This window comes from Octodon degus, unplaced genomic scaffold, assembly GCF_000260255.1.
Source record: "Octodon degus isolate 3935 unplaced genomic scaffold, OctDeg1.0 scaffold00054, whole genome shotgun sequence".
In the NCBI taxonomy this organism is placed as follows: Eukaryota; Metazoa; Chordata; class Mammalia; order Rodentia; family Octodontidae; genus Octodon; species Octodon degus.
Window position 1 is genome coordinate 11078689 of NW_004524630.1, and position 13173 is coordinate 11091861.

The following is a 13173-nucleotide window of genomic DNA, read 5'->3' on the forward strand; positions in this document are numbered from 1 at the left end:
ACTACGTAGCCCAAGGAGCCCATTCACCCAGGAATCCTGCTGCAGCCTTCCAAGTGCCAGGGTCATAGGTGTGCACCACACACCCAACTTGAGAATGGCGTCCCTGGGTGGCCAGCTGCATATGGGCAGAGACGGCATGGTGGATGCCTGCCATCTGCACCGTGCCTAGAAAGCAGTTATCAGAAACTGTTCTGCGTATGAGTAAACGTTTACAGTGTGATTACAGATTACTACAAAAATATTTAAAAGATTTTACTAATTTTATATGCCATAAAATAAGAATGTAAATAGCTAATATTTAGTCTGTAATCACATGACTTTGACCAATACATTGTAAGTACTTTTGTTTTGCCATTGATCAGCTTGATAAAGTGTTCTCTTTGACTTGTCCTAAAGCCCTGCAAGGTTATAAATGCAAAAGATGTTGACTTCATGTACGTTGAGCTCATTCAGCGCTGCAAGCAGATGTTCCTCGCCCAGATGGACACCATTGATGACCATGTTTATCAGATGCCAAGTTTCCTCCAGTCCATCGCAAGTGTCCTGCTTTACCTGGACACGGTAAGTGGATCAGTTAAGCTGAACTTTAAGTGTTTAATTTCATTTCTTTAAATAATTTTGTAAATCACATCATGGATTTAGTGTAGGCACCATTGTGGTCAACATGATATTATATATATATATATATACACATATACACACACATATATATATATTTTTTTTAATTTTTATTTTTTTAACTTTCTGCAAAGCTATATTCCAGAGGGGCTCAGTCCTTCTTGGCAGCTGCCTTCCTCATGGCGGCCAGCATGTTGCTCAGCTCCTCACACTTCCTCTTGGCGCGGATGTGCGTCGCTGCCCTTTTCTTGATGAACTTGAAGGCTCGCTTGTCCTTGGAGACCTCGAGCAGCTCCATGGCGCGCCGCTCCTAGGGGGCGAAGCCACACACCTCCCAGATCATGTCCTGCATAAACTTGGTGTGTTTGGTGAGACGTCCGCGGCGGCGGCTGTGCCTCGGTTTGCTCACATTCTTAGTCACCTTGTGGCCCTTGTTGAGGTCCACGGCTATGGGATAGCGGAGGGCTATGGCTATTGTTCTTCAATGGTTGCTGTGGCGGAAGTGATATTTTAAATGAGTAGACACGCATGTGTCATTTATGTGTCAATGGAAGTATCATGAAACTTGATTTTTTCTTTCTTCTTTTTTTTTTTTTTTTTTTTTTTTTTTTTTTTTTTTTTGTGGTACCAGGGTTGAATTCAGATCCTTGTGTTTACCAGGCAAACGCTTATTTTACTGAGCTATCTCCCCGGTCCCAGAAACTTGAGTTTGTGTTGTCCATAGCAAGAGAATGTATTTGTCATTCTTTTCATCTTTGTAAAAAGTAAACTATCGCCGCTTGGTATAGAATTTCACCTCAGGTATCATTTAGGCAAGTTTTACTTTTTTTTTTTTAAGGCAATCCCAACTATAGTTAAGCTTGGTAGAATAGAAAACAATCCCTGTTATGGATTTATTGAGTATATGACTAATTCATTTGCATTTACTTCAACTATTTGTATTATCCTTTTCTCTGACTTTTGGTTTGTCCTTGTTTCTGGAAGGTTCCTGAGGTGTACACTCCAGTTCTAGAACATCTCATGGTGGTGCAGATAGACAATTTCCCACAGTACAGCCCCAAAATGCAGTCAGTCTGTTGTAAAGCTATAGTGAAAGTCTTCTTAGCCCTCGCAGAAAAAGGACCAGTTCTCTGGAATTGTGTGAGTGCTGTAGGTAAGTTTGCATCTGTTTTTCTTTTTCTATGATGATTAATAATAGATGGTTATTCTTACTTGATATAGGTAAAGAAAACTGGCTGCCAGATTCTTTTGTGTCTTTAATGCCTTTTAAAGAACTACAATTTGGTGAATCACAATCCTTTTATTAACCTTTAGCTTCTAAATCATAGCAATTCATATTTTAAAACCAAAGATACTAACAAATTTAGTAAAACAATTGAGAATTAAAGTTCTAGTGATTATTGTTTATATTGACTGGTTTTGCTGTCTTTTTTTTTTTTTTTTTTTTTTAGTGCATCAGGGTTTAATCAGAATATGTTCGAAACCAGTGATCCTTCAAAAGGTAAATTCTGAGTTAATTTTTAAAAACTAGATTTTTATTACTGAAAGTTAGAAACACTGCTGAGTAAGTTTTATGATGTATAAACGTAAAAGTCCCTTCTTACTTATTAGCCATGTGTTACATTTGAAGACATGTGTTGTGTTAAGTGAATACACTTCTCCTGAGGTATAAAAATATCCTAGAGCACAATTTAACTGTTGTATATGTTTTTATAAAAAAGATTGCTGGCCGTGGGGGTGCCCAGCTGTAATCCAGTGCTTGGGAGGCTGAAGCAAGAGGTTCACTGGAGTTGGAGGCCAGCCTGAACTGCAGGCTACCTGAAATTGAGAAATAAGGGGGGAAACAATTCTTTCTTGAGACTCAAGGGTAAAACAAGAAGGAATATTATAGAGGCATATCTTAGTTATTGGAAGTAATAAAAGTAGGAGGAGATGAGAGATCGAAACATGTAAGATAGGAATGAATGATTTATAGCTTATCTGGCTCATACTATGTTGAAATAACTTGATTTTGCTTACAGAGGAATCTTTTTTTTTCTTGCTTTCGTTTTATTGTGCTTTATAATATAATGACTTCCTCAGTCTAGCTGTGTAGTCTCCTGCTAGTTGCTGTTCCGTTTAGAACACTCTGGAAGTCCGCCATGTCTGGTGGCACCGCTGGCCTCTGGGTCCGGCAGTTAACGCTGGCGTGTTGTCTTCCTGGCCAGGGTGCTGAGTCTGAATCTGAGGACCAGCGGGCCTTGGGGGAAGTTCGGGCTGGCAAATGGAAAGTGCCCACGTACAAGGACTATGTGGATCTTTTCAGACAACTCCTGACCTGTGACCAAATGATGGTAATGTTTATCATTTGAAACCCAAAAGTACCCAGTTACTGTCGTTATTGAAAAATCTCCATAGTTGTAGACGCAAGACTTACTTATTTCAAAGTTATATTTTGCTGATTTCCAAAAATCTTTTTAAAAAACTTATCACTAAAAAAAAATTAGAGTGTAAGTCAAGAGAGTTCAAGTGAGACTAGAAAAAAAAATGAGAAGAGCTCTTTTAGAATTTATTACTGTAGCTGAATCCTCACTTTTAGCTTTATGTAACAGGGTATGGTACTTGATGCTTTTTTTTTTTTCCCCCCGGAACCGGGGATTGAACTCAAACTCTTGCACTTGCCAAGGAAGCGCTTATTCTACTGAGCCATCTCCTGGCCCTCTGTACTTGATGCTGAGTTCAGCCTCTTAGATAACGAGAAGTATAATCGCAGTAAAGAGCTTCCCTTAGCCTGCCCTGTTCCTGCAGTGCGAGGACTGAGCTCAGCCTTGTGTACGCCAAGGAGTCCTCTTTCATTTGCTAAAAATTAAGATAAATCCATTTGATTTAGAAGGAAGGAAAGGAGTCAGTGAACAGCTATTATTTACTTTAATTTAGAATTCACTTATATTAGAATCTTATTAAAGCTCAAATAATGCCTACCATGTTTCTACAAGACGTTTTAGTTTTTACTTTAAGCCTAGTAATGGATAATATTGTAATATACACTTTGGTGAAACATTAACAGCCTGGGCAAACGCTTAGATCACTGAGCTGTCTCTGTGGCCCACAGCTTCACTTGTATAGAAGTGCAAGGTTGTACATTTAAATCTCTTCTGAGGCTGGACATACCCATTTGTATGTATATGTGTACACATTCATATATGCACATGTATTTATCCACATGTGTGTAATTTTATACATACAAAAGACAGCACAAATATATATCATTTACATTTGTACATTTATGCCTCACACGCAGAAATTGGGATGAGTGCATTTATAGTGCTTGATTGAAATCTTTTCATTCAGTTCTGTATAAAGTGTTAGTTACATGACTAGATCAGTCATCAGACTGGAAAGATACTGTCGTGATGATTTGGGTTGGGAGTGTCAAGTTTTTTCTTTTTTTTGCTGAACCAGGGATTGAACTCAGGTCCTTGCGCTTGCCAGGGAAGCGCTTATTCCACTGAACCATCTCCTCCACCCTGAGAGTGTCAAATTTGAAAGCATCTAGATACATCTGCAGCTTACTATTGGGATGGAAACATCCTTTGTTCTGTAATAGCTCCTCGTGTGTGTGTGTGTGTGTGTGTGTGTGTGTTTATAAAATATAGTAATATTTTTCTATACAAGATCTTGAAGGTTATTTTTTTATTTTTCTTTACCTAAAGGATTTTATTTTAGCCGATGAAACATTTCTCTTTGTGAATTCCTCTCTTCAAAGTCTGAATCGTTTACTCTATGATGAATTTATGAAATCTGTGCTGAAGATTGTGGAGAAATTGGATCTTACACTAGTAAAGCAGACTGGGGAACAAGAGGTTAGAAATTTTATCAGTAGTAATTTTGCATCTTTTTATTTTTTATTGTTATTTTTGTTTTGCATCTTTTTAATGGTAAATCTTAGGGGTTGAAGAAAATTGCTTTCGGGGGATTATTATGTGCTATTGCTTTTCTATTGGATATAGCCTAATGTATAGAAAATGTTATTAATGGGTCATTCAAAATAATTTATATGTTTAATGTGTAAAAATAATTTTAAAAAATAATTGATGGGTTTGTTTCTCATTCCCATAGCCATGGTAAAGGGTCAGATCTCATATACAAGTTTACTTTTTATAGTAGGATAGGGAAGCTGAGGTTCTACTTGCTTGTTAGGGAAACGCTGAAGAATTAAATGTGTTCTTGAGATAGCAGTGTACAAATAATAAGTAGAAAAGAAGTGCCCTCCCTTCTTCTGTACCCAGTTTTCTTAGTTGGATGAGAGATGTCAGTCCTGGCTTAAAACTGTCAGCTCAGAGCTGCCCTGCTTTTGTTTGAGGAGAAAAATACTAAGAGGAATGAGGCTGGGTTTAAAGGCAGGAGGCTTCAGGGCTGCCGGTATAGCTCAGTGGCCGAAGCGCTTGCTTAGGTAAGTGCAGGGGCGAGGGTTCGATGCGGGCCCGCCCCTGGGTGCGCTGAGCCAGCGATGGAGTCCGGGCATGGTGGTGCATGCCTGTAATCCCAGTACTTGGGCGGCAGAAATCAGGAGGATCACTACGAACGTGGGTTGAGTACCGGGTCCCTGAAAAAAAAAAAAAAAAAAAAAAAAAGGCAGGAGGTTTCAGTAGAAAGCATGTAGTTTGTGCTTGAGCGGAGTTGTGTTTTTGTTTGTTTTAGAGCAGATAGACTGTGCTCATTAGGATGCATGTATATATACTTTCAGTGCAGTCCTGAAGTTAGGTAAGACTCATGGGAGGACATGGGAAGGATCAGTACGGGAATCCGTGGGAAGCATTGCCACATTGGCATCATTGTAGTTGTCGTGCTGTGTTTCGCGCCGGGTGGTAGGAGCACCAGTGTGTGTACTTTGTGTATGCCTAGAATAGTTTCATTCAAAGGAAACACCTCACTGACCGGGCTTTCTGGGACCGCCTGCATTCTAGCTCACATGTTCCTCATTGCCGGGGCCTCGTTCCCTGCTGCTGCCCTTCTTGCCCCAGCCCTGCGGGTCCTCTGAGGTCTCCGGTATACCTGGTCTCCAGTCCTTTGTAGGACTGGCTCCCCTTCAGCTAGCTTTCTAACATTAGAATTGAATTTGCACAAATTGTGTTTGGTAACAGATTTGTGAATAATCTTAATGAGTTTAAAACTGAGTATCAGACGCTTTCCTGAAATCATTGTTTTCCATTTGCCTTTCTTGTTACTGTCATTATAGCTTTTTAAAGCTATGACCCCCCTGTATGCTTGTCCCCCTCCTCGTCACCCCGAGAGTCCTTTGATCCACTGCTGCTTCAGGCCGCCTCACTCTTCTCGGGGTGTGAGCTCCTCAGGACCTGCCTTTGCTCTTCTTACTCTTGCCTTCTTTCTCGTAGCAGTAAGGGGAGGTTGTTGGTTGAGAACTGTGTAACCGAGTGGTACAATGTGTGCTATAATTAATTTTTAAGGATGGAAACGAGACTGCTCATGTTTGGGTGATCCCGACTTCAGATCCAGCTGCTAACTTGCTTCCTGCTAAACCTAAAGATTTTTCAGCTTTCATTAACCTGGTGGAGTTTTGCAGGTATTTTGTAAAATTTTTATTATTAAAGATTAGAAATTATCAGCTGTTAGCTATAAGAGATTGTAACCTCATAATAATGTAAGAAATGAAAAAATAAGACTTTAAAATTACTTGTCTAAACTTTAAAATATATCTGAGCATACCAGCTTAGTTTACTTTGTTGTCCTTTTTTTAAAGAGAATTAAATGGTCCTTAGGTAAGGAAAAAAGGAATATAGATATATTTAGCACTGTTAGGATCCCTAAAAATATTACATAATGAAATTGTAGTCAATAAATTTTTAAATAATCTTAAGGTTGAATAAAAATTAATAGAGAAATTTGTACCTTAAATATTTGTTTCATTTTTACAGAGAGATTCTTCCTGAGAAGCAAGTCAGATTCTTCGAACCGTGGGTGTACTCGTTTGCATATGAGTTGATTTTACAGTCCACACGGTTGCCCCTCGTCAGTGGCTTCTACAAATTGCTTTCCATTGCAGTGAAAAATGCCAAGAAAATGAAATATTTTGAGGTAAGTCTTTTTTGGACGTGTTAAGGATGTGGGAAATTCTTGTGCTTTTGGGGCTGTGAGACTTTATAAATTGAGTTATAAAATATGTGATTAAGGTAAATGCAATGTTAATTTTATCACAATCATATTCTTAAAGTATGCACCCCTGGGCATGGTGGCACACATTTGTAATCTCAGCTACTCAACAGGTTGAGGGAGGAGGTCACAAATTTGAGCCAGCCTGGACAACTCAGTAAGACTTTGCCTTACAATCAACAGGGCTGGGGACATAGTGGTCAAATGCCCCTGGCTTAATCCCTAGTATAACACATAAAACACACACATACGTATACACACACTCTCACTGATATGTGTCAGTTGGGTGACTCTTTAAAAAACCCAGCATTTTCTGCTCAAATTTGCAAGCACTTGGTTAATTATATAAGATGACCAGCAGCATGAACCTTACTTAGGAAGTCACGTCCTCTAGATTTACCTAATTAAAGTAGTTGGGAACAGTGCTTAGGGATCTGTACTACAAGCCATCCCACATGACCCTGGTTCATAGTGAGTTTTGAGAATGACTGAAGTAGCGTCCCCATCCCTGAAGCTTCATTTGGTTCCTGGAGGAGCCTGCCTGGGTAATTACAGGGCGATAGGTCTCTCAGCACATAGCCACCTCTCACTGGAAGACGGAGCGGGAGGAGGAGGAGAAGGGAGAGGGGGAGCGGCAGGGGGAGGGGCAGGGGGAGGAGGAACGGCTTCAGCCCTGTCCCACCGCAGCCTTTCAGCAGACTTCCACCTCCTGTCCTCCTTGCTCTATTCCTGACTGGCTTGTGCTTGGAAACACCCTTAAACCCTAGTGTCCCCTTCAGTCTCCATTAGAGTTTTGGTAAAAAGAAATGAATTTACCCTTTGGGGAAAAGTTGAGAACTGCCAGATTACGATATGGAATTGATTGATTCTTGTCCACTGTACTAATTTTGCTATTTTTTGACAGGGAGTTAGTCCAAAGAGTTTGAAACACTCTCCTGAGGACCCAGAAAAGTATGCTTGCTTTGCTTTATTTGCAAAATTTGGCAAAGAGGTAAACTTCAAGTGATTTATCATAGTATATCATGTGTGATTTTTAAATGAATGTATAATGAAAAATACCTAGTGATTGTAAGTGATCTAATTAAAAATTGTTTTGCTAAATCCAGATTGAGAATAAGGTCTTAAAAAACTAATATGAAAAAAACCCCAAAACTAATATAAGGCATACTGTGCTTCAAAAGTTCTGTGAGTTCTCTTGACAACTCAAAAATTAATACATTAATTCCACCAGGTGTGGTAGTGCATGCCTGTAACCCTAGTGCTCAGGAGGCTGAGGCAGGAGGATTGCCATGGCTTCGAGGACAGCCTGGACTGTGTAGTGAGTTCACAGTGAGCCTGAACTGCATAGCAAAGCCATGTCTCAAAAATCTGGCCCCCCCCCAAAAAAAAAAATTAAGCACATTCTTTAGTTTTTTCTCATAAGAGAAATATATACTACAAGTTAACTTTTTGGAATTCAGTGCCTAGTCGGTGAGTGAATGTGGTCATTGTTAAAGGCTACGTGCTTATTTTTCATATTTGAAAATAGCATGAGTACACTTTAATTGATTTTCGAATGGTAGACTTCCTTCAGCTCCTCAGAACTAACTTCTTCCTTGTGAAGGTCTCAGTTAAAATGAAGCAGTATAAGGATGAACTTTTGGCTTCCTGCTTGACCTTTGTTCTGTCCCTGCCGCATGACATCATTGAACTCGACTTGAAAGCTTACGTCCCTGCATTGCAGGTAGGTGCATCTTCTCAAGCAAACTAATCTTTCCTCAAAATTACGTCCCCTAAAGAACATGCAAGCCATGGGGCTGGTGAGATGGCTCAGTGGTCTAGAGCACCTACTTAGAACAAGCTAAGCTAAGCAAAACACAAGGACCTCGGTTCAATCCCCAGCACCACATGCCAGCCAGCCCCGCCCCCTGGTGGGCTGAGCTGGCCACACACACACAAATAAATAAAATAAATAAATTTAAAAAAAAAGAACATGCAAGCCAGGTGTGGTGGCACACACTGTGATCGCACCGAGGAAGCTGAGGCGGGAGGCTGCCTGTGAGGTCAGAACCAGCCTGGGCCTGAGAGTGGGTTCAAGGCCTGCTTGAACTACATAGCAAGACCCTGCTTCGCAAAACGTGCTCAAGGATCCAAATGCTGTCCTGGCAGTCAGCCTGTACCCGCGGGCACGCCTGGCTTAGCCTGTGCTTCTACCGCTTTTTATCCCATGTCAGGCGCGAGATACCTGACATGGCGCCTCTGAGCTGCCTTTTCAGGATGATAGGAGAACTAAGGATTGCATACGTTGGAGGTCTGCAGTAAACCAAGCCCTGGGCACTGGTTCTGCCTGTTTTCCTCTGGGTGACCTGAACTTTGTCCACTTCAGCAGAGTTTGGGGTTCAGAAATGAGAGGGTATGTTAGTTAGAAAACAGTTCTTTGCTACATTTGGTGGTCTTAAATTCCCGTGTTTCAACTTACTGTCTTTGTGCTGACACATGTAGATGGCTTTCAAGTTGGGCCTGAGCTATACCCCGCTGGCAGAAGCAGGTCTGAATGCCCTCAAAGAATGGTCACTGTACATCCGCAAGAATGTAATTCAGCCTTATTACAAAGACATTCTTCCCTGCCTCGATGGGTACCTGAAGACTTCCACCTTATCAGGTAAGGTTCAAGGGAATTGGGATTTGTATTGTAATTACAATAGTACCATGGTGCCTGAGTAGGACTGCTTGTACAACTTCTGAAAATTTGTACCTGATTTTGAAATATGTTCAGTATTTTTGTAATCTCCCCCAGTTCATCTCAGTATAGTTGAAGAACTAAAAGATTAAGTCGTTGTGGAGCAAATTGGTTTAGGACAAGATTCAAAGAAAAAAATCACTTGGACAAAAATACTACTAATCAAGCAAAGTAGTATTTAGAGTCAACAGTAACTAACGTACATAAACCAGGATGAAAAGAGATGTTCTTAGATCCAAGCAAAAGGATTTAGCTGCAAGAAAGATGCTGAAGTGTTGGCAAGAATTGTACCTTCCTCAAAGTAGAAGTCAGGTGATCAATTTTTGAAGTTTAACCCATATAAATTACTGTCAAATGCTGTTGGATTGGACACATCAAGTGAAAGTTGTAGGATAGGTTTCATTCACTGGATCAGCTCCTTTGACATCCTGAGTGCACATGTGGAGCTTATGAAGAAAGAGTTAGGATTTTGGAAACTTTATGTAAATAGTAGTAACAGTTAGAGAGAAAAAACTACTAGCTTATCTTGATAATTTACTCAGGCTTTTAAAATTGATGTAAGTTGTTGCTGTTTGAGTATATCATGTAAAATTTATAGACTGAGTTTAAAGATGAATATATGTGATAAGAATTATAGTGCTTTTATGTGCTGGTTTGAATTTAATTTATTTAACTCATTAAAAGTTGTGTGTTTTGGATTAATAGGGAAGGTTTCGGCAATGTTTTGAAGGAAAGGATCAGCTAATAGATGTGTGCTGTAGACCTTTCAATGATAAAACAGCATAGGTAAAATGAAATAAAGAAAAATATATGTTACTAGTTTTAGTAACTTTATTTGATGTGCACTTACGTTAAGAGTGAAAAGGGCTTGTATGTCCTGTTCTGTTTCTCTAGGGGTTAAGGTTTTGTATCATTTGCGTCCTCATACATGGGCTTTCCTTTTGCGTAGTGTGTGATATGTGTGTTTGTATTTATACATGAATCACGTCTTGGGTTTCTGGCTAAGATGGAGTACATGCTCATACATGACTTTTTGATCAATCCTTTATCAGCTATTAATATCTGACTTTGTGTGTATACCTTTGTATGTGTGTGTGTGTGTGTGTGTGTGTGTGTGTGTGTGTATAAACTCTATGAAAGTTTACACCTCGGTACTTCATTGTGTATTTCTTAAGAGCATTGACGTTTTTCTTTTGGTACCAGGAATTGAACTCAGGACTTCACTTTTGTCGGGCAGGTGCTGTGCCACTGAGCTACATCCCTGGCCCTAGACCTTATTTTTTTTAACTTAAAAAATTTTTTTTTAGTTATTTGATACAGGTTCTTCCTACACAGTTCAGACTCATCCCAGCCCTAGGCCTTCCTTTATATAACCACAGTGTCATTATCAAATCAGAGAACATAGTGTACATGTGTATTCTTCCCATTTGTGCTTTGGGAAGATTTTGTACTTGTCCCATTACTTCAGTAGTTAGCTGTATTTTTCCTGGTCCAGAATCTAGTCTAGGACCACACATTACACTTACTTGTCATGATTCTGTATATTTTCTAAGCTGAGCTCTTACAACCTTGACATTTTTGAAGGTTATTGGCAGAATGTCCTTCGCTGTGGATTTTTCTGATGCCTGATGTTTCCTTGTGGTGAGATCCAGGCCGTGACTCCAAACTGATGCTGGGTCCTCTCCAGGCACATGGCAGTAGTTGATCCTGTTACTGCTCACGTCTGCTTTGACTACTCTGTCAGCATGTGCATGCCCCATGTGTCTGTAGTTGTAAACTTTCTGGTTTTCCTTTAGTGAATCAGTCATTTGAGGTCCCCTTTCATTTTCTTACGATTCAGTCCTAGGGCCTTTGGGGTGGTGCAGAGAAGGTGGGTGTGGACAGAGGGGTGCTGTGGTCTTTGAAGGAGTGTGAGGAGGGATCCCTCAAGGGACAGCCAGCGCAAGCAGGAGGGGGCTCCTCACATGTTCAGTAGCTGAGTGGGGTGCGGGATCCAGGCATGGGGAGGAGACACTTGGGGTCGTTTGATTACAGGTAGGGGGTTGAACAGATAAACACGTTGAGGGTGGTGGAAGCTGGGCTTCCCAGTGTTGAAGAAGGGAAGCTACAGTACAGAAAGACAAAGCGAGTGAAGTTTGTGGCTTTGGGTTGGAGGTGGGTGGAGCCATGTGCACTTACCCACTTTCCTCTGCGCTTGCTCTTGTCCCCTTTCTCTCTCTGCCCACTCTACACAGTTATATATGAGTACATATAAGATACATACGAATAAATGTGGAAAGACACAAGTACATGTGTGTAGCACCTTTGTGTATGCATTTATTCTAGTGCTGTTTACTGGGAGTGGAGACACCTGCATAGTAATAAGCCAAGGCCAGGTGTTGGTAGCTCAGGCCTACAATCCCAGCGCACAGGAGGCTGAGGCAGGAGGATAACTACAAGCTTAAGCCCAGCCTGGGCTATGTAGTACAGTGAAGGCTAGTCTGGAATACATAGTGACAACTGTCTTTAAAAATAAATAGTAATGAACCAGTCTGGAATCTGGGTCATGGCTTGTTAATGTCTTTTTCTATGAAAAGGAACCAGTATTGCTTGGTAGCAGTACTGCTTAGATTTGGGAAAATAGCACCATGAACCTAGAATGTTTTTTTTTTTTTTTTTCTGGAGCATCTAGAAAGCAAGGAAGTATTTAAAGAGTTAAAGAGGAATTATCACAGCAAAATTATTTTTATTTATTTATTTTTATTTGTTTATGTGTGTGTGTGTGTGTGTGGCCAGCTCAGCCTACCAGGGGGCGGGGCTGGCTGGCATGTGGTGCTGGGGGATTGAACCGCGGTCCCTGCGCTTTGCTAAGCTTGTCTAAGTAGGTGCTTTAGACCACTGAGCCATCTCACCAGCCCCTACAGCAAAATTATTAATAATTTTGTTTGTTTGTTGGCTTTTGAGACAAGGTCTCTCTATGTAATTCAGGCTGGCCTTGAACTTACTATGTAGTCCAGACTACCTCAGTCTCCCAAGTCCTGTACCACCATGCCCAGCTCCTTTAAGAGACATTATAATCTATTATTAACACCCAGCATATAATGTAATTCTGTCTACTGAAAGGACCTAATGTATCCTCGATGTGTAGAAGAATGTTACATAAGAATGAGACGTTCTTAGCAGACTAAAGTGTCTGCCCAGGCCGAGCGCAGCAGCTGGGGTTCAATGAGATAGTGACTGAGACTGGTCATGGTGGCGCATGTCTGTAATGCCCACACTTGGGAGGCTGAAACAGAAGAATCTCCACAAGTCTGATGTATGTAGTGAGACCCTGGAGACCTTGTAGACCCTGTCCTAAATTACAGAAGAAGAAAATGAGAAGTAAAGGCCTTTCTTATCTACAGGCACATGGATAACATGTACACCTTATATTTTGAGTTCTACAATTTAAACTGTTAGGACCTAAAACTACTGGTAGGGGAGATGGCTCAGTAGGATAAACGCTTGACTGGCAAACGCAAGGATCTGAGTTCAATCCCCGGTTCCGCCAAAAAATAAAATAAAATAAAATCACTTGATAGTCCTCTCTTTAAATAAAAAAAAAAAAAACTTTTCTGTATTCCTCTAGCTAGACAATTTCTCCTTATCTAGCTTCAATTTCACTGACATATTATTCATTTGTCTCAATGTACTTTTAGGAACACACA

The 13173-nt window shown here is 40.5% G+C and overlaps 1 protein-coding gene across 1 annotated transcript in view; it reads left to right on the top strand.

Annotated features, from left to right (window-relative positions):
• The window catches only part of Prkdc (protein kinase, DNA-activated, catalytic polypeptide), a 188415-nt gene that overhangs the window by 18557 nt on the left and 156685 nt on the right, over window positions 1-13173 (top strand). The window contains exons 12-21 of the mRNA XM_023717692.1: window positions 397-561; window positions 1603-1771; window positions 2070-2119; window positions 2826-2951; window positions 4311-4460; window positions 6066-6181; window positions 6534-6693; window positions 7673-7759; window positions 8372-8491; window positions 9250-9409. Of these exons, the coding sequence (XP_023573460.1) occupies window positions 397-561; window positions 1603-1771; window positions 2070-2119; window positions 2826-2951; window positions 4311-4460; window positions 6066-6181; window positions 6534-6693; window positions 7673-7759; window positions 8372-8491; window positions 9250-9409 (1303 nt within the window). The remainder of the gene's footprint in view (window positions 1-396; window positions 562-1602; window positions 1772-2069; window positions 2120-2825; window positions 2952-4310; window positions 4461-6065; window positions 6182-6533; window positions 6694-7672; window positions 7760-8371; window positions 8492-9249; window positions 9410-13173) is intronic.